This window comes from Scylla paramamosain, chromosome 7 (genome assembly GCF_035594125.1).
Source record: "Scylla paramamosain isolate STU-SP2022 chromosome 7, ASM3559412v1, whole genome shotgun sequence".
In the NCBI taxonomy this organism is placed as follows: Eukaryota; Metazoa; Arthropoda; class Malacostraca; order Decapoda; family Portunidae; genus Scylla; species Scylla paramamosain.
The window spans coordinates 27,798,116-27,820,615 of record NC_087157.1 but is presented as its reverse complement, the minus strand read 5'-3'; the positions used below and the strand labels follow the sequence as shown (position 1 = coordinate 27,820,615).

Below are 22,500 nucleotides of genomic sequence, written 5' to 3'. Positions count from 1 at the left end.
CCTCTTTCCTTTATGCACGTAAACAGTCTCGTCTTTCTTGGCAAACATTTCTCTCTTTTTATTTCCTTTATTTTTATCCCGTTTATTTTTTCCTCTTTCGTGTTCAGGCGCAGTTTCTTTCACTTCTTTTTCTTATCTTTCTCTTTCCTCCTTTACACTCTGACGCTCCGGTGCTTGATCCTTCTTCTCTGACGACGAGGGCGAAGGAGGAGGAGGAGGAGGAGGCATGGAAGAAGGCAGGAGGAATGGAGGGGTGGAAGGAAGGTACGTAGGAATGAAGGAGAGAAAGAGGGAGTTTATATTTTGCTTTTGTCGGTTTGTCTGTCACGCATCGTTTCTCCTCCTCCTCCTCCTCCTCCTCCTCCTCCTCCTCCTCCTCCTCCTCCTCCAAATTTTCCTCATCTCCACGTCATTTCCTTTATGTCGAGAATTCACCTTCCTTCCTATTTACATATTTATATATATATATTTTTTTTTTCTATCCCTCCTCCTCCTCTTGCTCTTCCTTTTTCCACCTCCGTCTCCTCCATTTCCTCCTTTCCAGCAGGGAGCGTCCGGTATATATATATACACACACACACACATACGTACGTAGACACGCGCCCGTGATAATACTAATAACCATGTACACATTAACACGCCCACTAACGCCCACACACATAAATTCAAACCACGAGACTATTTTACGAGATTTACACACGACACACCTTCAGTCTTTATAAATGTTTCTCTTCTGCGTGTGTGTGTGTGTCTTTACTTCTCCCTCCTGCGTTACCGTGCGGAGGGAGAGAGTTGGATGAGGAGGACGAGGATAGTGATGGTGGTGGTAGTGGATATATAAAAAGGTCCACCCAACACTGGACTCGCCACCTCAGTCAGTCATTCACTCATCCACTACCCGAGTCACCCACCGCGCTGATTGGAAAGGTACAGACTGACGGAGCGCCGCAAATATTCGTGATGGAGGAGGCAGGAAATGAGGGAAAGGGTTCTTGGGGGAGTCGGGTACGAGGGGAGGGACGGGATAAGAGGGAGGGAGGAAGGAAAGTATCAAAATTTTTCTCTCCATCCGGACCACTGAGTGTCCCAGTAGTGGAGGGAAGGAGGGAGGGCGACAGGAAAGGTTAAAAAAAATGTTAAAAAGAAAGGTGGCATCTGAGGTAAAAGGGATAGACAAATAAGGAAGAGAAAGGAAAGAGGAGGAAGAGGATAAGGAAGGATTTATGAACTCACAGGACTTTGTAGGATATAAAGGTCACACACAGACTGATGAAAAGGTCACAGTAATCCGTCAGATGCGCTCAGACCGAGTAGGGACGAAGAGACGACGACGACGACGACGACGAGGACGAAGAGGACGAGAAAACAGCGGCGCCTTGTGGGGACCGTGGGGGCGTGAGTGGTGAGTAGTGAGCGGCCGGGACTCTGGCGTGGGCGTGTGGGCGTGAGGGCGTGTTGGGAGTGGCGGGGCAAGCATATCATCTCTGAGCCACAAAGGTGAGGGCGAGGAGGAGCCAAAGAGCCGGCCAGGTCACCCGCAGGTCAGCCGCGCCCGCTCCTGCCTTCCGCCTCTGTATGGCCGCCATCTTGTCACCTGGGAAGCAGAGAGAGGTGGTGGTGAAGGGACGCTGGGCAAGGAAAACAGTTCGGCTTGACTGAATTTGTGTCTTTATTTCTTAAGATTTGATATTTTGGTTTAGTTTGTGATTTTATCTTATTTATTTATTTAGCTTTCTTTGTTATTCGATTTGTCAGTTAGTTTGTTGCATTGTTAGTAACTTGTGCTGGTATTCACGTAGATTGTTTGTTTTGTTTATTTGTTTGTTTGTTTGTTAGTTTGTTGGTTTTGTGAGCTGGTGTGTTAGTCTGTTGGTTATTTACACTGTTGTTAGCTTATTTATTAGTTAGCTATCTATATATATTTGCGTTTAATGTGTACATGTGTGTGTGTGTGTGTGTGTGTGTGTGTGTGTGTGTGTGTGTGTGTGTGTGTAGAGAAACATTCCTGACATATTAGGTGGCAAAAATGAGGTGACAAGCAGAAGGTGGATAAGAGGAAACAGCAAGAGGACGATGACACGGGAAAGGAGGAGAAGGAGAAGGTGGAGGAGGAGGAGGTGGAGGAGGGGGATAATCTTGCCGTGGGAGGAAGAGAGAAGCTGTCACACCCTAGCCGAGAGACACTTACTCCTCAAGTAAATATTTGGGGAGGAGGTCATCATGAGAGAGGAGGAGGAGGAGGAGGAGGAGAAGAAAGAGGAGGAGAGGAAGGGTTGAAGAGAAAGGCTAGAAAGAAATATTTGAGAGACTTTAATGGTTGTCTCTTACTTTTTGCCTCGCTATTTTCTCCTGCAACTCACTTTTAGAGAGAGAGAGAGAGAGAGAGAGAGAGAGAGAGAGAGAGAGAGAGAGAGAGAGAGAGAGAAAGGAAATGTTATCTTGCTTCTCTTTTTTTTATAAAGTTTGAAAAAATTCCTTAGTGTGACTGAAAAGAAAATAAACTGAATATATTATATGTTAGTTCGTACTATGTACACATTCCTCTCTCTCTCTCTCTCTCTCTCTCTCTCTCTCTCTCTCTCTCTCTCTCTCTCTCTCTCTCTCTCTCTCTCTCTCTCTCTCTCTCTCTCTCTCTAAGAAACATGGCCTGAAATCAGAGAAATTATGAGTCAGCAACATTGTGTGAGAGAGAGAGAGAGAGAGAGAGAGAGAGAGAGAGAGAGAGAGAGAGAGAGAGAGAGATGGAGATAGATAAGAATAACAATAAATGAGCACCGGTATTGAATGAAAGGAATATCGTTGAAATATACAAAAAAAAAAAAAAGAGAATACAAAAAAAATATAAATAAAATAATGTTTAATATTACAAAATAATAAATAAACCTGCAAAAGAAAACGGAATGCTAAACAAAGAATATTAATAGAGGAAATGAATAACCCAATAAATGATAGAAGACACACAGTAAAAAGCGGAGAATAAATGTATAAATAAAGGGGAAACTGTGCAAGAGCGAAGATAAATAATAAAAAAAAAATGTGATGAAAACCTGATGAAATATTGGAGAAAATGAGAAAGGAAAGATGATGAAAATTAATTAGAAAAGAGGAATACAAGAAAGTTTTATTTGGGGAAATCACACAAAAACAAAAAAAATAAACAATGGCATCTTACTAAACAGAGAAAGATAGACAACAGAAAATAAAAAAAAAGACATAGAGACGGAAGATTAAGACACCACGGAATTAATGGAGAGGAGAATAAGTAACAGGAGGAGAAATAGAAGTATGTGGAGGAAAAGGTGGAGGAGTAGAAGAATGAGGAAGAGGAGGAATAGGAGGAGGAGGAGACTTTACACAACCCATGGGAAGAAAGAAGCCGAGGAAGGAGGAAGAAGAAGAAAAGAAAAAAAAATAGGAAAAGAAAAAGGATCTGAGAGGAAGAGTGGAGAGATTAAAAGTGATGAGATTAAAAAAAAAAGAATCAGGAAGTATGAGTAAGAGGCTGGAGAGAGAGAGAGAGAGAGAGAGAGAGAGAGAGAGAGAGAGAGAGAGAGAGAGAGAGAGAGAGAGAGAGAGAGAGACTTTCAATGTGTGCTCAAGTAGCGTTCGTGATTCGAGTTCCGATAACCTTAAGACGACCTCTGTGACTCCCTCTCTCTCTCTCTCTCTCTCTCTCTCTCTCTCTCTCTCTCTCTCTCTCTCTCTCTCTCTCTCTCTCTCTCTCTCTCTCTCTCTCTCTCCCTCTCACATGTTCCAGCAGGAGGAGCAGTAGCAGTAGGAGAAAATCAATGGAAGAGAGAGAGAGAGAGAGAGAGAGAGAGAGAGAGAGAGAGAGAGAGAGAGAGAGAGAGAGAGAGAGAGAGAGAGACTTTGAAATGTGAGAAAGTATAAATTAATGAATGTGAAAAAAAATGTAGAATAAAACAAGCAAGAGAAAAGTAAAAATAAATAAAAATGGACAAACTTAAGTGTATAATAAAGAATGAGAGAGAGAGAGAGAGAGAGAGAGAGAGAGAGAGAGAGAGAGAGAGAGAGAGAGAGAGAGAGAGAGAGAGAGAGAGAGAGGATTATGAATGGGGTAAATATATAACAAAGATAATAAAGAATCAGCATGAATAATATAGAAAAAAAAACAAAGTAATCCATAGAGAAAAAAGGAAAATATATTGACAAGTCCAGAGAGAGAGAGAGAGAGAGAGAGAGAGAGAGAGAGAGAGAGAGAGAGAGATGTAATCCGTTTATGTATTTAGAGTTTACGATTACTAAGGGAAAATATGAAAAGGATGAGCGGTTCCCCTCCTCCACAGTACTTTAGTTCATTCCTTCGTTATGAACCCAAAAGAACTCTGATATCTCCTCCTCCTCCTCCTCCTCCTCCTCCTCCTCCTCCTCCTCCTCCTCCTCCTCCTCCTCCTCCTCCTCCTCCTCCTCCTCCTCCTCCTCCCCCTCCCTATTCCAGAGCCACTTCTATCAGGGTTCCTCCTTATCGTGGCTTTTGTGGTGGAGGAGGAGGAAGAGGAGGAAGAGGAGGAGAAGGAGGAGCAAGAGGAGGAAGACGAGGAGAACCTAAATAGCTCCCTGATTTGGTTATGGGGCGATTCTGTGGTAGGAAATAGCAGGGCCTTGTTGTGGTGAACGGATTACGTGGCAGAGAGAGAGAGAGAGAGAGAGAGAGAGAGAGAGAGAGAGAGAGAGAGAGAGAGAGAGAGAGAGAGAGAGAGAGAGAGAGAGAGAGAGAGAGAGAGAGAGAGAGAGAGAGAGGCAAGCTGATAGATGGACAGGGATTGATTCGGTGATTGCATTGGTATGGTACATGTGGAACTAGGTGTATTGAGAGAGAGAGAGAGAGAGAGAGAGAGAGAGAGAGAGAGAGAGAGAGAGAGAGAGAGAGAGAGAGAGAGAGAGAGAGAGAGAGAGAGAGAGAGAGACAGTTATCATGAAGTGAAAGGAATTTTTTTGAAGATCAGGAAAAAGGAAGGCAATTGAAAAAGAAATAGGCGATAAATCTTTTGCATTATTGAAATAAAAGTAAATACTGAAATATCCGATCCTGAATAAATAAATGGAAGGAAGGAAGCAGACAACAGTACACACACACACACAAACACACACACACACACACACTATGAAAGAACAAAGTCTACACGTATTATTATAATTTTCACATCAAGTTCACTAATATCTTACTCTATTTTAACCTATTTACGTCAGTGTGTTCTTTTTCTTTTATTTTTTCTCTTGTAATTCCTATTTCTATAATTTACGTAAGAGAGAGAGAGAGAGAAAGCGAGAGACCCGTGGCAAGATGTTTATAGTTCGGTTTGTGCGCATTGATTTTCTATCGAATGCCCTTGTAACGTATCTTGATGTGATATACTGGTCTGGATTTGTTTCTCTTCCTTCGATCTGCGCCACGCTTCAGTTCCGGGAAGGGAGTGAAGTGAAGGAAAGGTGAAAGCAGAGTATGATGGAAGAGGAATGAACACACACACACATTGTTTTTACTTTGATTTATCTATTTACAGTGGTGGAGTGTGCTGGTTCCCCTTCTTTAGTACTCTCTCTCTCTCTCTCTCTCTCTCTCTCTCTCTCTCTCTCTCTCTCTCTCTCTCTCTCTCTCTCTCTCTCTCTCTCTCTCTCTCTCTCTCTCTGAAGTAGCTATAAGATTCTATTAGGGGAATTTTTTAATTTTTTTTATTTAGGGGTGAATATAGGCGTATACTGGATTTCTGTAGACTGACTGTATACGTAGAGGCAGGTTTGCTTAGCCTTTGTTAGGGTAAGCCTGTTTAGTATTGGTTACGTTAGGTTATGTTAGGTTAGGCTTTGTTAGGACGCGCTATTTCATATTAACCCTTTCACTCCTGTTTGGCACACTTCCTTAATTGCTAACGATTCTGAAACATCTTTTCTTGTTCCACATTCATTTCCAGACACTGTAGTGGCTGGCATTGGTAAAATCTATTCTTCTTTTTTCCCGTATTTTTTGCACATGCTTATAAATATTCCATGCATTGCTTTTCATGTTGTGAATTGTTGGATGTCGTAATGAAAGGATTAATTGAATGTATTCTTTAACTTATTTGGCTTTTTATATGAAATATTTTACAAGGCCAAATTATTAATCGGCTTCTCATGAATGTTTTCCCTGTTAATGAGGATCCTGTTCAGATTATCACAGGATAATAAAAACAACCCTGTAAACCCGAATGTCTTTAAAAATCATTGAATCTAGGTGCTGAAACTTTTAGAAACATTAGCCCAGTGATCTCACACACACACACACACACACACACACACACATTATACAGTTAAGTCAGTCTATATTACACTACGTTAAATTAGGTCAAGTTAACAACCACAACAACAACACTTAAATACTATCACCACCATCCCCCCTAACCACGCACGCACACCCATCCCTCTCTTACCATGGGAGACGAACACATTGGAGGAGTCGCTCTGTGTGTTGGAGGCGCTGCAGGTGTAGTTCCCGGAGTCCTTGTGCCTGGCGTCCGTGATCACCAGGTTGGACATGGTCTGGGTGGGGCCCTTCTCAGTGGTCACGTTGATGCCGCCCCTCCGCGTGTCGTAGTTAATCATATGGTCATTCCGGTACCAAAACACGTACTGCGGCGGCGTGGGACTCTGCGGGGGAGTTGGGATGATGTTGAGTGTGTGTGTGCGTGTGTGTGTGTGTGTGTGTGGGAAGGGATGGTGAAGGGTATGTGGTGTTGGGGAAGTGTTTGTTTTGGGGGTATTGGAGGGAAGGGAAGAGAATGGTAAGGATTAGGTTAGGTTAGGTAAGGTAAGGAAAGGAAGGGATGGGCAGACGAAAGAGGAAATGTTGATGAGGGTTATTTTTGTGTGTTGTTCTTGGGGTTTCTTTGGTGGTGGTGGTGGTGGTTGTGTTGTTGTTATTTTTAGTGTTGTTTGTTTAATTTTGTTTTATGGAACTGAAATAGAGATTAAAACTACTTCTCCTTTTGCTACAAACACTACTACTACTACTACTACGACTACTACTACTACTACTACTACTACTACTACTACTACTATTACTACTACTACTACTACTACTACTACAAATACTACTACTACTACTACTACTACTACCAACACCATCACCATCACCGCCACCACCACCACCACCACCACCACCTCCTCCTCCTCCTCCTCCTCCTCCTCCTCCTCCTCCTCCTCCTCCTCCTCCTCCTCCTCCTCCTCCTCCTCCTCCTCACAAGGGAATCGAGTTACATTGTGTCGAGAGAAGCGCTTCCCAAACCTTTTATTTTATTTTGATGCCCCGTCACTTCTTTTGATGTCGTTACAACGCTGAAGTGTGTGTGTATGTGTGTTTGTTTGTTTGGTGTTTCGTCTCCTCGTTGTGTTTGATGTTAAACTAAATTGAACTACATCCTACACACGCCTCCTTCCTTCCTCCCTCCCTCCCATCCTACTTCCCTCCCTCCCTCCCTCCCTCGTCCTCTTAACTTGGAATAACTTGCTCTTAACTTCGACAACTTGACTTCACTTTGATTTGACTTTACATCCTCTCACGCTGACTTAGCATGGCCCGGCTGACCTCGCCTCACGCCCCTCACACCCGCGCCTCGCCCTCACAACCCTTGCCCTACAGAATACTAATGGAGCGCTAAGTTTGCTCCTTCTTCTCAGACGTGATATTGGGTCCTCTGGCGTGAAACATTAGGGGAAGTAGTGAGTAGTATTTTATTTTGATTTAATGGAGCAGTGTGACTTGTGCTCTTTCTTCGCTTATTTTTAATAGTATGTGAGCATAAATCATATTAGGATGTTTATTTTTTTACTTGATTTACTGGGGCACTGTAACCTTTCTTGTCTTGTGTGTTTGTGTAAGTAATAGTAAAGGGAATAAATAATTTTAGGTTATTGTTTGTGTTTTCTTTCATCATAACTTGACTTTATTTACTGCACCTTTTTCTTTCTCTCGTATGTCTGTGTAATTAGCAGTAAAAGACGTTGATAACTGTAGAACATGTTTATTTTTCCTTCATCGTTACCTCATTTAAACTTTTTCACTGGTAATCAGTCTTTCTCATAATCAACGACAACTTTTTATAACATTTATTGTTTTCGTACTACAGTCTTAAAAATACGTGCTTGTGTAGCTTGGCAAAAGATAAAAATGGTTATTCACATTATCTTTTTTTGATGTCCATCTAAATCATTCATTAGAGTGACCTCAATATTAATAAGATACGATTATAGCAGAAAAAGGGTTAACAAAGATTATTAAAAATTTAGAATAGTGTGACTTTTTTTCCTTCTAACAGCGCAGTAAATGATTTGGACTTTTATGAAATATAACATTATAATACCAGTTCTTTACCCGAGCAATTTAACAAAAACAAGTCTGAACTCGAATACTAATTATAACAAGGTGCACTGACTGGATTTAATCGAGCCTAACAAAACTTAAGAATGGTTTAAGTTACTTCTTCGTCTGCCATAATCGAAAATAAAACCTAACTTATCCATTTCACTCTAAATATTAACTTTATTCTAATCAACAAATTATCTTTCTAATCTACATCTTTATTTCACAAAGCGACTTTTTTTTTCAATTAACGTGACCTTTCTTGTTCTTGTACTTTAATTGTTACTTGTAGTTAACGTGTTCTCATTTGTCATATTAATTAATTAGGCCTTAATTAGCGTGTTTTGCTTTGTTACCTGTCCTTGATTAACGCACCCCCACTTCTTACCCTTCCATAATTAACGTATCCTTACCTGTTGCCTGTCCATAACTGTCATGTCCTCACGTGTTACCTGCCCTTAATTAACGTGATCACATGGCTGTCCTTAATTAACCTTTACCTGGCGTTAATGAACGTATCTCACCTGTTTTGTACCCTTATAAGTACCTCCACATCTTACCTGCCCTTAGTTAACGTCTTCACTTGCTTCCTGACCATAATTAACGTATTCATCTGTTACCTTTCATTAATTTACGTCTTCACCTATTACCTTTACCTAATTAACGTACCTTCACACTTAATGTACTTCACCTTTTGCCTGTCCTTAATTAACGTATACTCATCTGCTACTTATCTTTAATTAGCATATAACCTATTACCTGCCCTTAATTAACGTATCCTTGTCTTTATTAACACTCAACTTTCACCAGTCTTTAATTGGCTTGTTACCTATCTTTAATTGACATGCCCTTACCTGTTTGATGACGCACGTAAGCTTGATGGTGGAGCCGAGCTGTACGTGTAGGTCCTTGCTGCCCAGGATGTACGCCTGCGGCACCACCACATACAGGTTCACGAACTGTGAGATGACGCCCGTGCCCGTGGACAGCTGCAAGGACACGGACCAGAGAAGAATGAGTGGATGGCCTTAAGTTGTGTTCATTTTGGTGGTGTCATATTTTGGTGGTAGGAACGTATATTTTACTTTGCTGTGACCTAAGATAAATTTATTATTATTATTACTATTATTATTATTATTATTATTATTATTATTATTATTATTATTATTATTATTATTATTATTACTATCATTATTATTATTTCAGATGTGCATTTATCTTTTTTTTGTGTCCTTTTTTTTGTCCTTTTTTTTTTTTTTGTACGTGTTGCTACCTCATTTTCTTATTCTAGACGTGTATGTTGATGTTTTACGAAGCTTATGCGTCTAAATTATCTTCCTTAATTCTTCTAACAACAAGGCAATTTCTTTCTGTAATCATCAACAACTTTTTAAGAAACTTTTTTCGTGCTTCAGTCTCTTGAATATTTGTGTGGCATAGAAAAGAAGCTAATTTCGTATTACTTTTTTTTCTGATTCATTTTTTTTTATTGTGCGAGTTCATGCCCACATTTTTTTTTTTTTTTACAGTGTTTTCAATGTTTAAGTGACGAGTATTGCAGCAAAATGGACTGAATATGCGGTCGTGTCATCTTATCCAAACGCCAGTTTTGTAACACACTTGGTTGATTAATGTGGAGGGCCAAAGCTCCTCTTCATAATGTCTTGCTATCTTATCATTATCTCCAGTGTGTTCATTCATATCTCATCCTTATCATTCTCTATATATAATGTTCTCACTGTATTGTTCTCTTCCCCATTACTCTCTTCCACAAGGATTATCAATTACTATTTCTATTTCCCTGTTTCTCTCCTCCTCTCTCCTCTGTTCTTCCTCCTAATAAATATTTAGTTGTAATGTTATGTGGTTGTATTGTTACTCTGTTGTCTTGACTCTTCTTCCACAGTGGTTATCAATTTATATTTCAATCCCTCCATTTTCCTCCTCTTTCGTGATTCTCGCAATGAATCTGTATCAATAGAGTTGAACAGATGTGTTGTTAGTTTATTGTCTTTACTCTCTTCCACAAGGACTATCAATTTATATTTGTCTTTTTTTTTTCTTCTTTCATACTCCTCGCAATTAATCTGCATTATTAGTGTTACTCTATTTACTTTCTTTCACAAATATCAGTTGCTATTTCAGTATTTTTTTATTTTTTCTATTCTCACTCATCAGTGGATACGATGTTACTGTATGTATTATCCTTAGTCTCTTTCTCAAGGATTATCAATTGCTGTTTCAGTCTCGCCGTTTTTCTCTTCCTCATTTGTGTTTCTCTTAGAGCTGAATAGATTATATTGTTATTCTATTATCTTTACCCTCTTCCTTAAGGATTATCAGTTGGTATTTCAATCTCTGTTTTTTTTTTTTCTCCTCCTCACTCGTCCTCCTTGTAGTGGATCTATCAGTAGTGTTGAATTTCCATATTGTTACTCTCCTACTTAATTATCATCACTCTTCTCCACAGGTATTATCTATTCCAATGTTCATTACCCCTTTATTCACTCTCTCTCTCTCTCTCTCTCTCTCTCTCTCTCTCTCTCTCTCTCTCTCTCTCTCTCTCTCTCTCTCTCTCTCTCTCTCTCTCTCTCTCTCTCTCTCTCTCTCTCTCTCTCTCTCTCTCTCTCTCTTCTCGCAATGCATGTATCTAAGTAGTATTTATTACCTTATGTACAAATCTTACTTCTTTCATCCATAAAGGTCATCAATTTATATCTCTATGGCAGCGTCTTCATCTCTCCCTCAAGGTTTATCACTATTTGTTCTTAGTATTGATGTGTCTCGCGTGTTTCTCTCTCCGTCTTGAAGTGAATGTGTCGTGTTAGTCTTCCTTCAGTGTCTTTTCCCCGCGTGTTATGGGTGAGTTATCCGGGCAGTGTTCGTAATTCAGGTCATGTTTGTCTCATTTATTCCCCATACGATCCTTTAATCTTAGTATGGTTTGTATTCTTAAACGCTTTGCTCTCTCATCATGACTACTTTCAGGGGCTCAAGCTGATTGTTTGGGCTCTCTTGGACGTTTTCTCAATTGGTGAGGCAGTATCCTCGGTAACTGCCACTAGGATCATAAAAACTTTTACTCAAGAGCCTCGTAAAAGTGAAGGTAAGGGCGCTGAAATGTTTAATGCTTTCTTAATCCTTTCACTCCTCTTTAGCGTATCGTTCCTTGATCACAAAGCACTCTGGCACTTTTTTTTTTTTTGTAGCTTTCTCTGAACATTATTTCTTTCCTAGTAGGTGTTTGATTCTTTTTTTTTTTTGTGTGTGTGTGTGTGTGTGTATTTTAGAGCTGTGAATTGTGCATTTTGTGGTCAGAGGTATAGGTTTATGACATCTTGTTGTATTGAGCGAATTCCTAATACACACACACACACACACACACACACACACACACACACACACACACACACAATTATTATTATTATTATTATTATCAATATTTGCATTTGCAGTATATTTATTGTAATTTCCTTAGCTTTAATCTTGTAATTATTATTGCTATTATTACTAGTCTAGTTACTCAAATAATTCTTTAGATAGTTTACCTAAAATATTGCCAATTGGTGTTGGTGTAAACAATATTCATAATTATGTACATATATGTGACTGTCGGGAAGCTTCGGCTTGACAGTCTCTGCCATCTTTCTTCTTTTGTAAACATGTCTTTCTCAAATGTATTTATGCAAATGGGCAATAAACCTTTACTTACTTACTTACTTACACACACACACACACACACACACACACACACACACACACACACACACATAAAAAAAAAATTAGAGAAAGAAAATAATATATGTACGAGTATATATGAATAGATTATTGTATTTGAGTTTCGTTATATTTAAGTAGCGGTTCTATAAGCTTCTGTTGTTGTGGCGCTATGTAATAATTAGACGAAGGTATCCATGTTTAATTTCTGCTGCAAAGAAAAAAAAAACTATACTGCGTAGCGTGACGGTCCCTCCTTCTGAAGTGTGGTTGGTGATAAGGGCGATAAAACTTGCTCTCCCAGTAATGAATCCGAAGCATCTATGTGTCTAATAAGTGCCATTAAGCATTTCCATCTCGTTAACCACTAACACTAATTCGAGGGACGTGATGACGAGACAAGACGAGCCAAGACGAGAGAAAAAAACGAGAGTTGGAGATAAGAGAAGAGTGGAAAGAGGGAAGGAGAGAAGAGAAGAAGAAAAGAAAGGAGACAAAAAGGGAGAAAGGATGAGAAGATGGAACAGAAGGTAGAAGAGAGACGGAAGGAGGGAGGGAACATGAGAAATAACGAATGAATGCTTGTTGAGTTACAAACACGCTCCGGGGATTTGTCAAGGCATTATCTCAACACCCGACACAACATTAGCGCTCAGAACATTAAGTTGCTCCGTCTCCTGTGTAAACATTAATAAGATGAGTGTTATAAGTACTGGCCTTGTTCCTCCCCTCTTCTGCCTTTCCTTCCCTTTGTTTGTCCTTTGTCTCCCTTCCCAGTTTTGTCCTGAATTGCGTGTGTCTGTTTCTCCCTTCCTTTGGTCTTCTTCTCTCCCTTTCTCTTTTCGTCCCCATCTGTGTGTGTGTGTGTGTGTGTGTGTGTGTGTTTAATTTTTCGTGTCTTTCTTCTATATCTTGTGTTGTTTTGTGTCTCCTTTATACTCCCTGCTTCTCCTCCCTCTCTTCTCCCTTCTGTTATATCTTTTCATCCTTCCTTCTCTCTTTTCTTCTCTCCTCCCCTTTTCTCTCCTCCTCTATCCCCTTCCCTCCTCTCTCTCTTGGTTTCTTTCTTTTCTTCTTTTCACGTCACCTCTCTTTTCTTCTCCGTTCCACTTTTTTTCCCAACTTTTTCTCATATCCTCCATTCTTCATTAAGTCTTCTTTTATCATGTCTGCTCCCTTCCTTTCCTTGAAATGTTAATTGCCTGTATATTAAACCATAACGAGAGAGAGAGAGAGAGAGAGAGAGAGAGAGAGAGAGAGAGAGAGAGAGAGAGAGAGAGAGAGAGAGAGAGAGAGAGAGAGAGAGAACGTTCGGTCCCTTCTTTTAGCCTTTCCCTTGATGACATTGGTGGTGGTGGTGATGGTGGAGGTCTTTCATTCCATCCTTCTTTCATTTCTTTCTTCTTTTCTTCCATTTTTTTTCGTTTTCCTTTCTTTTTCATTTTTCTTTTCCTTCATTCATTTATTCATACTTATGCATTCGCCGTGAGATTAAATGCATGGCTCGTTCTCTCTCTCTCTCTCTCTCTCTCTCTCTCTCTCTCTCTCTCTCTCTCTCTCTCTCTCTCTCTCTCTCTCTCTCTCTCTCTCTCTCTCTCAGGAGGTGTGTGTTCCATATTTTTGTTTTTTACATTTTCTTCATGCTTATCCTTTTCCTAAGACTTTTCATTTCTGCTTCTCCTTCCTCCTCCTCCTCCTCCTCCTCCTCCTCCTCCTCCTCCTCCTCCTCCTGAAGGGAAGGTGCACGTGAAGGAATTATAAGCAACAGAACGAATGCGGCCTTCTGAATTACCTCGCGTCTTATGAAGGAAGCACCTTGCGTACATATGTGGGCGCACACACACACACACACACACACACACACACACACACACACACACACACACACACACACACACAGGGGACATAAATTCAGACGTATAGAGAAAAATAAAACTTTTCGTTATAATTTAGAGATTTTTCCAAGAGTCAAGGTTGAAGGAAAAGGAGGAGGAGGAGGAAGAGGATTACGAAGGAAAAGAGAGATAGAAATGCAGGAATGAGTTCGGAAGGGCGAATAGGAGAACAATGAAGAGGAGGAGGAGGAGGAGGAGGAGGAGGAGGAGGAGGAGGAGGAGGAGGAGACAAGGAAGAGCATGTCAGGAGAATAAGATTAGAGTGAAAAGACGGCAAGAGAAGGAGAGAGAGAGAGAGAGAGAGAGAGAGAGAGAGAGAGAGAGAGAGAGAGAGAGAGAGAGAGAGAGAGAGAGAGAGAGAGAGAGAGAGAGAGAGAGAGAAAGGGCACTCTCTACATAACATCTCACTGCCTTCTCCCGTAACTCTCTCGAGACCACTGCTCCAAACAATAAAAAAAGACTTACGTTCTGTGGCTTGAGGAGGAGGAGGAGGACGAGGAGGAGGAGGAGGAGGAGGAGGACGAGGACGAAGAAGGAGGAGAAGAAGAAGAAGAAGAAGAAGAAGAAGAAGAAGAAGAAGAAGAAGAAGAAGAAGAAGAAGAAGAAGAAGAAGAAGAAGAAGAAGAAGAAGAAGAAGAAGAAAAGCAAAAGGAGGAAGAGGGGGAGGAGAGGACGAAAACGAAGAAAAGGAAGATGATGATGATGATGATGATGATGATGAAGAAGAAGAAGAACAAGAACAAGAGAAGGAGGAAGAAGAGGAGGAGGAGAAGGAGGAAGAGGAGGGCAAAAACAAAACAAAAAAGAAGAACTAGAACAAAAACAAGGGAAGGTGTAGGAAGAAGACCAAGAAAGCGTAGAGAAAATCAGAGAATCAGCGAGAGAAGAAACAAGACACGCCTTCTCCCCCTCACTCCCTCACCATCCTCCCTCTCACCCCCTCCCTTCTTTCTCTCCCTTCCTCTCTTGCCTAGTGGTTCTCCAAGGCCACTCTAAGGCTCAGAATATTCTGTCTCTTGTACTACGAAGCATCATGTTGAATAATTTGCAAAGGAAAAATGCTGAAGTAAGATGCTGGTGGTTGTGAAATCCTGCTACTGCTGCTGCTGCTTTTGCGTCAGTGTATTGGTATATATATATATATATATATATATATATATATATATATATATATATATATATATATATATATATATATATATATATATATATATATATATATATATATATATATATATATATATATATATATATATATATATATATATATATATATATTTTTTTTTTTTTTTTTTTTTTTTTTTTTTTTTTTTTTTTTGAAGTGAAGTGTGGTATGAAAAGCATGAGGGAGCGGGAGAAGGAGAGAAGGGAGATGAGGGAAGGGGAGAGTGAAGGAGAGGGACGGGGAGAGGAGACGGAGAAGGAAGGAGAGGGAGGAGAGGGAAGGAGAGGGGGTAGGAGAGGAAGAGGGAGGAGGAGGGGGTAGGGGAAGGGAAGAAGAGAGAGAGAGAGAGAGAGAGAGAGAGAGAGAGAGAGAGAGAGAGAGAGAGAGAGAGAGAGAGAGAGAGAGATTTCGTTAACTTGTATCCAGATTTTTCCGCTAAAAACGTTAACTTTTTTGGTGGAGAGCTCTTTGATGCGATAGAAATCATGCATTAATATATTTTTTTTCATAATGTAACGCTAATTGCCTGAAGCTTTTTATTTTTTTCTTTTAATAAATATTCACTCTGCCTTGACACGTTTATACTGATTGGCATGCATCTGCAGATCATCTGAATGTATTTACATCACTTTTGAATAAGAGGAAGAACAAAAAAAGATATTTTGTTGAAAGTTAACAAGATAATGAAACAAAAAGTGACTAACAGAGGTAAAGAATGAAGAAGGTTAAGAAGCGGCAAATAAGAAGAATGCAAAGGAATACAAAGATAGTCCAAACAGCAGCAGACCCTGAAAAAAAGGAGGAGGAGGAGGAAGAGGAGGAGGATTATGCATTTTTCTAGTTCTAATAGGAGTTACCTTCACAAATTTGAGGTGTATTGGTGGACGGGGAGGTTCCTTCTCTTTACTATCCTTTATTTCTTACTTTTAATTTGATATTGTTCGTAGTTCATCACAGTCAGCCTCGTGTGGACCAACTGAATTCCTGCTGTTTATTCATCTTACTTTCCTTGTGTATCTCTAAAAAATATCAAATGTTAAATGTGCAAACTGACTAATTACCTTTACCATAAAATCTTTACTTACACTTTCCCTACGACTTAATGTGGTCTTTTCTCGTGACTAACCATTCTGAGGTCGTTTTTCTTGTTTCACAGTCATATCTGAGCATTACAGTGGCTAGCAATTGCTGAATCTATTACTTTAATTCCCTTTTTCTTTTTTCCTGTCGATATTTATTAAGATTTCGTTCCTTCTAGTTGTGTGAGGTGTTGCATATCGTACCGAAAGAGTTTAAATCAGGTAGTGTATATAATTTATTGTTATCCTCGTATGGTTCAGCTGAACTGCTGCTGTTTGTTCATTTTACCTTCCTTTGTGTATCATTTTAAAATATCAGGTGTTGTGTGTGCAAATTGATTGACTAGTTAGCCTCACCTGTGCCTCATTAGTTCGGCACGCTATTGTAATCGTATCGTATTGGGAACATTACCTGTATGAATGTAATTAAGGTGAGATTTACATGTAGTCACAAGGATCACGCCTCACGCTTTTGTGCTGAATTAACAGCTCTGTTTGCACTGCTGCCTCACTAATACCTCTAATAGTATTACACGCTGGCTTAAATCACGGCCACTCCTCCTCCTCTTCCTCCTCTTCGACCTCCGCAACCGCTTCCTCCTCCTCTTCCTCTTCTTCCTGCCGTTCTCTTCCTGCTCTTCCTCCACCACTTACTGTTCATTCCTCCACTCTCCTCCTCCTCCTCCTCCTCCTCCTCCTCCTCTTCCTCCTCCTCCATCACTTACTGTTCATTCCTCCACTCTCTCCTCCTCCTCCTCCTCCTTTCCTCCTCCTCCTCCTCCTCCTCCTCCTCCTCCTCCTCCTCCTCCTCTCCTATTACTCCTTCGCCCACACACATTAAATCTGCGTTTCTCTTTCCGCTACAGACAAGACCTCCACTGACATGTGTACACACACACACACACACACACACACACACACACACTAAACTTTTCACTTCTATTACTTATCTCCACCAATAAGGTTCCTCTCTTTTCTTCATCTCATTTCTCTCTCTCTTCTTTTATCTCCCTCTCCTGTCTCTTTCACCTTCTACTCATTCCTCTCATTTCTTTTCCACCTTATTTTTCTCACTTTTCCTTCTAGTTATACCTTTCTCATCCCTCCTCCTCCTCCTCCTCCTCCTCCTTCTTCTTCTTCTTCTTCTTCTTCTTCTTCTTCTTCTTCTTCTTCTTCTTCTTCTTCTTCTTCTTCTTCTTCTTCTTCTTCTTCTTCTTCTTCTTCTTCTTCTTCTTCTTCTTCTTCTTCTTCTTCTCTCTCTCTCTCTCTCTCTCTCTCTCTCTCTCTCTCTCTCTCTCTCTCTCTCTCTCTCTCTCTCTCTCTCTCTCTCTCTCTCTCTCTCTCTCTCTCTCTCTCTCTCTCGCCTTCTTCTTCTTCTTCTTCTTCTTCTTCTTCTTCTTCTTCTTCTTCTTCTTCTTCTTCTTCTTCTTCTTCTTCTTCTTCTTCTTCTTCTTCTTCTTCTTCTTCTTCTCTCTCTCTCTCTCTCTCTCTCTCTCTCTCTCTCTCTCTCTCTCTCTCTCTCTCTCTCTCTCTCTCTCTCTCTCTCTCTCTCTCTCTCTCTCTCTCTCTCTCTCTCTCACTTCTTTCATCTTCTCTTCTGCTCTCCATCTCTTCCGCTATTCACATCACTCCTACATGCCTCTCACAGTCCTCTCGCCTTTCCTTCACCTACTTTTTCACCTCTTTCTCATCTCCTTCTCATATTACCTTTAACCTTCCTCAGACATCTCTGACCTTTCCACCTCCATCTCATCATCTTCCTGTTACCCCTCCTCTCATTTTCCCTGTAACCTTTCCCTAACATATCATATCTCTTACCTTCTTTTCATCTCTCTCTTTATCCCTTCTCATCTCTTTCTTCTTATCTCCTTCTCACCTGCTGATCACCCCTTCACCTCCATTCCTTCACCCTTCCCTCACCCCTTCACTATCTTGTATAGCATTTTTTTTTATTTTATATACCTCAAAGTTGCGCTATATTTCACTATTTGCACTTTACATATGTGCGGTGTAATGATAACAATAAATGTTTACTTTGGTGACTTGCGAAGATTCAAGGGGAAGAGAACTCCTAGTACTATTTGTCTTTCCTTTGTGCTCCTTGATGACTTACCTGGCGTGATGAAGAGGACAAACGTGCGATTACCACTTGTTCTTCCTTTGTGTTCGTTTGTGACCCACCTGACACTCCTGAAGAGAACAAGAAGAGCGACTAATACTTGCCCCTCCTTTGTGTTCTTTTGCTGACTCGCCTGAAAAAGAAGAGCGACTAATACTTGCTCTTCATTTGTGTTCCTTGTTGACTCACCTGAACAAGAAGAGCGATTAGTACTTGCTCCTTTTTTGTGTTCTTTTGCTGACTCCACTGAACAAGAAGAGCGACTAATATTTCCTCTTCCTTTGTGTTTCTTTTTGACTCACCTGATCGAGCAGATCGACTAATAGTTGCCCTCCCTTTGTGTTCCTTGCTGACTCACCTGACACTCCTGAAGGGGACGAGAACAAAAGCTACTAATACTTGCTCTTCCTTTGTGTTTCTTGCTGACTCACCTGACATTCGTAGGTGCCGTTGTCCCTCCTGGTGGTGTACTTGACCTGCAGCGTCCAGTCCTCGGTCTCCTCGGGGTGCAGCACACTGAAGCGGGCGTCGTTGGTGTAGGTGAAGATGCCCGTCGTTAGGATGTGCCAGTCCCGCCGCCTGAACCACGACACCTGGGGGAGAGTGGGAAGGAAAGCCGTGTCAGGGGTGCTTGTGGTGGTGGTGGTGGTGGTGGTGGTGGTGGGTTGAAAGTGTGAGGGGACTGGGGAGGTGAGGGAGTTGAGCGGAGCAAGTGGAAGGTGTAGGCGTAACACTGTTGAACACTGGTACTTAGAGAGAATGGGAGTATAAGAAAGTAAGGAAAAAATTATATACACAGGGAGAATGGAAGATAGGAAGGAAAAAGTAGTTATCAGGAGATAGAAGAAAAGTAGTTTATTTTCAAGGTAAGGAAAAAAGTGAAGGAGAAAAGGACAAGGAAGGAAGGAGTAAGAGGGCGACCCTAAGGAAAAGAATGAACGCTTTGTGTTCTCTTCACCTGCAGTGGAGGCCGGGCTGAGTGTCTTCACTTTGTAAATCATTAGCTTTGAATGACGCAAGCATTCCTGTGGCATGGAATTTAAGGTTTTTTCCCTTTTTTTTCTTTTAGTGTACTGTTGCACCATAATTTGCGCCTAACCAAATTTGAATATGCAGTGAAAAACAGGAAAAATTTCATTAATTGCAAAATAGATAAGAGAATACGTGAATAGATACAAAAACAAATGTCATATTTCAAACTCTTCATGAGAGTAATGGATGAAAATGCGCACTTCGCTCTTTGGTTGACTTGCTGGTGACATCACTGGACACGCAGCCAACAGGCGACTCGCACTGTTAAGGCTTCTCCCGAAGTGAAATTTGCCAACATTTTTACATCTTCACTTTTTTTTATTTATTTATTATTATTATTATTTTTTTTTATTTATTTATTTATTTTTTTTCAGGTAACGGCACAATGTCCGAGCTGATTTTCTATGTATTTCCTGATTATCACCTTAGCCAGACTCCTTGACCCGTATAAAAAAAAAAATTTAAGTCATTTTTTGTGTGTTTGAGAAACTTACTAAAAATTTTTTTCTATGAATTTAAAGTTCTTGACCAGACTCCTTAAAAAAAAAAAAGTGAATGAACTTTCTACACTAATTCCTTCCCTTTAATTTCTTTTATTAATTAGTGAGCATTTTTTACAAGATATATTACTGCAAATCAATATAATAAAAAAAATCCACACGCAACACCAAACAGCAAAAATAAGAAAAAAAATAAGTAAATAAAACAAACCCTGAATGCCACTTTAATAATCATCACACAAACAACCAATTACCCTTTCCTATAACAACTCCCTAGCGGGGCTCTGTTTGCAGGCATCGTGTCAGGCACTGTTAGGTTTCTATTCATATTTGTATTCAAGTCCTACGAACATCCAAAGGTGAGATTTAGAAACAGGAAACATCTTCAGCTGCATGTAGGAGCCGAAACTTCTGATTACATTAACGTTATACCCAAAATAGACTCAAATATCCTGCGCTTTGAATGCCGCACCCAGCTTTCCCTATTTCATCATCCCTTCTCCGGACGTCCACCGTGAATCAGTAACTACATGAATAGAAGCAAAACAGCAGACAGTGAGACAGACGAGATGAAATGTTACGAAGAGGAGAGGGACGAAGCGTAGGTGAGAAAAGTTGGCAAGAGAGAAGAAGGAAAAGGGTAGGAATATAAAAAGTAGAATTATTTTTGTCAGTAGGATGAAAAATTGGAACAAGGAAAGAGAATAGTGGAGAAAAATAGTAGTAGTAGTAAGACACAAAATGGTAGGACAGAAAGAAAGAGAGGTGATGAAGGAAAGAAGGGAGAGGCAGAGAGAGGAAGGGAAGGATTAGGATAAATGCAGTAGTGGTAGTAATAGTAATTCTTGCTTAATCTGATGAATAGGAAGGAGTGGGTAGAGAATGAAAGCGAAGAAGGAAAGAGAAAGTAAGGAAGGGGAGAAAGAAGTGAGAGTAGAAGTGGGTTTTACCATCAGAATACCAAGGAAGAAAAAAACGAAAAGGGATGATGAAGGAAGGGAAGAATAAGAAAGTAAAAACATGTAATTGATTTATCAGTAGAAGAGGAGAGAGGAAGAGAAAAAAAATAAATTACAAACTGAGGAGGAGGAGGAGGAGGGAGGAGGAGGAGGAGGAGGGACAGGAAGACGTGGCTGAAAGAAGAAAAAAGAGGAAGAAGAAGAAGAAGAAGAAGAAGGAGGAGGAGGAGGAAGAAGAAGACAAGGGAAGCAGGAAGGAGGAGGAGGAGACGTGGAGTGGCAGGAAGAATGAGAAAAATACGATATATCGTATATGGCTGAATGAAGGAGGAGGAGGAGGAGGAGGAGGAGGAAGACATGGGACTGAAACAAGAGAGAGAAAACAAGGGGGCTAGGAAGGAGGAGGAAAAGGAAGGAAAGGGAGGGAAGAAAGAGATGGGTGGAGGAAATTAGAAGGAGAAGAGGAAAAGGGAAGGCAATGTTGAAAGTTTCTGTTGGAGGAGAGGGAAAAGTTGAAAGAGAAGAGGAGGTTTGGTTGGAGGCATTTTTCTTTAAGGGGCGGCAGAAGAGAGAGAGAGAGGACCGCAGACGAAGAAAAGGGAGAGGGAATATGAATCACAAAAGGAAGGAAGGAGGGAAGCAAGGAGGGGGGAAAGGAAAAAAAAAAAACATTTTCCTGCAGTGAAGAAGCGGGGAGGGAAGGAGAGCAAGAGGAGGAGGAGGAGGGAGGGGAGGAGGAGGAGAATAGTCGGAAAAAAATTAAGAAAAATAGGACTAAAAAGGTAAGAAATGGTGAGAAAAGTTTAGTATAAAGAAGAGAAGGAGGAGGAGGAGGAGGAGGAGGAGGAGGAGGAGGAGGAGGAGGAGGAGGAGGAGAGAGAAGAAGAAAGAAAAGAAATAAAATAAAGTTGAAGTGATGCTCTTAGTTCAACAATGAGCGTAAAAATAAGACGTGAGAGAAAGAAGAAGATAGCAAAGAGAAAGAGAGAGAGAAAGAAAGAAAGAAAGGAGAGGTTGAAGAAATGATAACAGTGTGCAAAGATAATAGAAGATAACATGGAAGTGCGTGATAAACTAGAATGAAAGGAAGGTGATAAAAAAAAAAGAGAAGGAAGAAAAGGAGAAAAGAAGAGAAGGAAGAAAAGGAGACATAGAGCGAAGAGGGAAATGTGGAAAGTGGAAGGAAGATTAAACCGAATGAAGAAATAAACATTTGGATAAAAGGTGTTTGCAGGAGGACAGGGAAGAAAAATTAGGCAAAGAGAAGGTGCTAAAAGAGATAAGAGGATGAAGAGAAAGAGGGAAGAGGAGAAGGAAGAGGACGAAAAAGAGAAAGAGGATGTGAAGTAGTAGTTAAAGAAGAAGGAAAGTAGAAGAAAAAGAAGAAAATTAATGCAATGATGGTGAATAAAAGGAGGGAGGAAGGAAAAGAGGAAAAGAGAAAGGGGATGAGGAGAAGTAGAAAAGACGAAGGAAAAAAGGAGAAAAAGAAGACGAAGAAGAGGGAATAAGATGATGAATAAAAAAGAAGACGAAGAAGAAGAAGAAGAAATATGATGATGATGAATAGTAGTAGGAGGAGGAGGAGGAGGAGGAGGAGGAAAAAAAAGAGAACGAGGATGAGAAATAGTAAAAGGAGAAGAAGAAGAAGAAATACTATGATGCTGAATAAAAC

At 40.5% G+C, this 22,500-nt stretch overlaps 1 protein-coding gene across 3 annotated transcripts in view; it reads right to left on the bottom strand.

The window, feature by feature from the left end:
• The window catches only part of LOC135102290 (hemicentin-2-like), a 61,745-nt gene that overhangs the window by 2,144 nt on the left and 37,101 nt on the right, over nucleotides 1-22,500 (bottom strand). For all 3 annotated transcript variants that reach the window (XM_064007299.1, XM_064007301.1, XM_064007300.1), the window contains exons 3-6: nucleotides 18,766-18,927; nucleotides 9,214-9,348; nucleotides 6,432-6,648; nucleotides 1-1,594 (exon numbers count right to left, since the gene is read on the bottom strand). The exon at nucleotides 1-1,594 is cut by the window's left edge and continues 2,144 nt beyond it. In XM_064007299.1, the coding sequence (XP_063863369.1) occupies nucleotides 1,479-1,594; nucleotides 6,432-6,648; nucleotides 9,214-9,348; nucleotides 18,766-18,927 (630 nt within the window). In that variant the 3' untranslated portion in view covers nucleotides 1-1,478. The remainder of the gene's footprint in view (nucleotides 1,595-6,431; nucleotides 6,649-9,213; nucleotides 9,349-18,765; nucleotides 18,928-22,500) is intronic.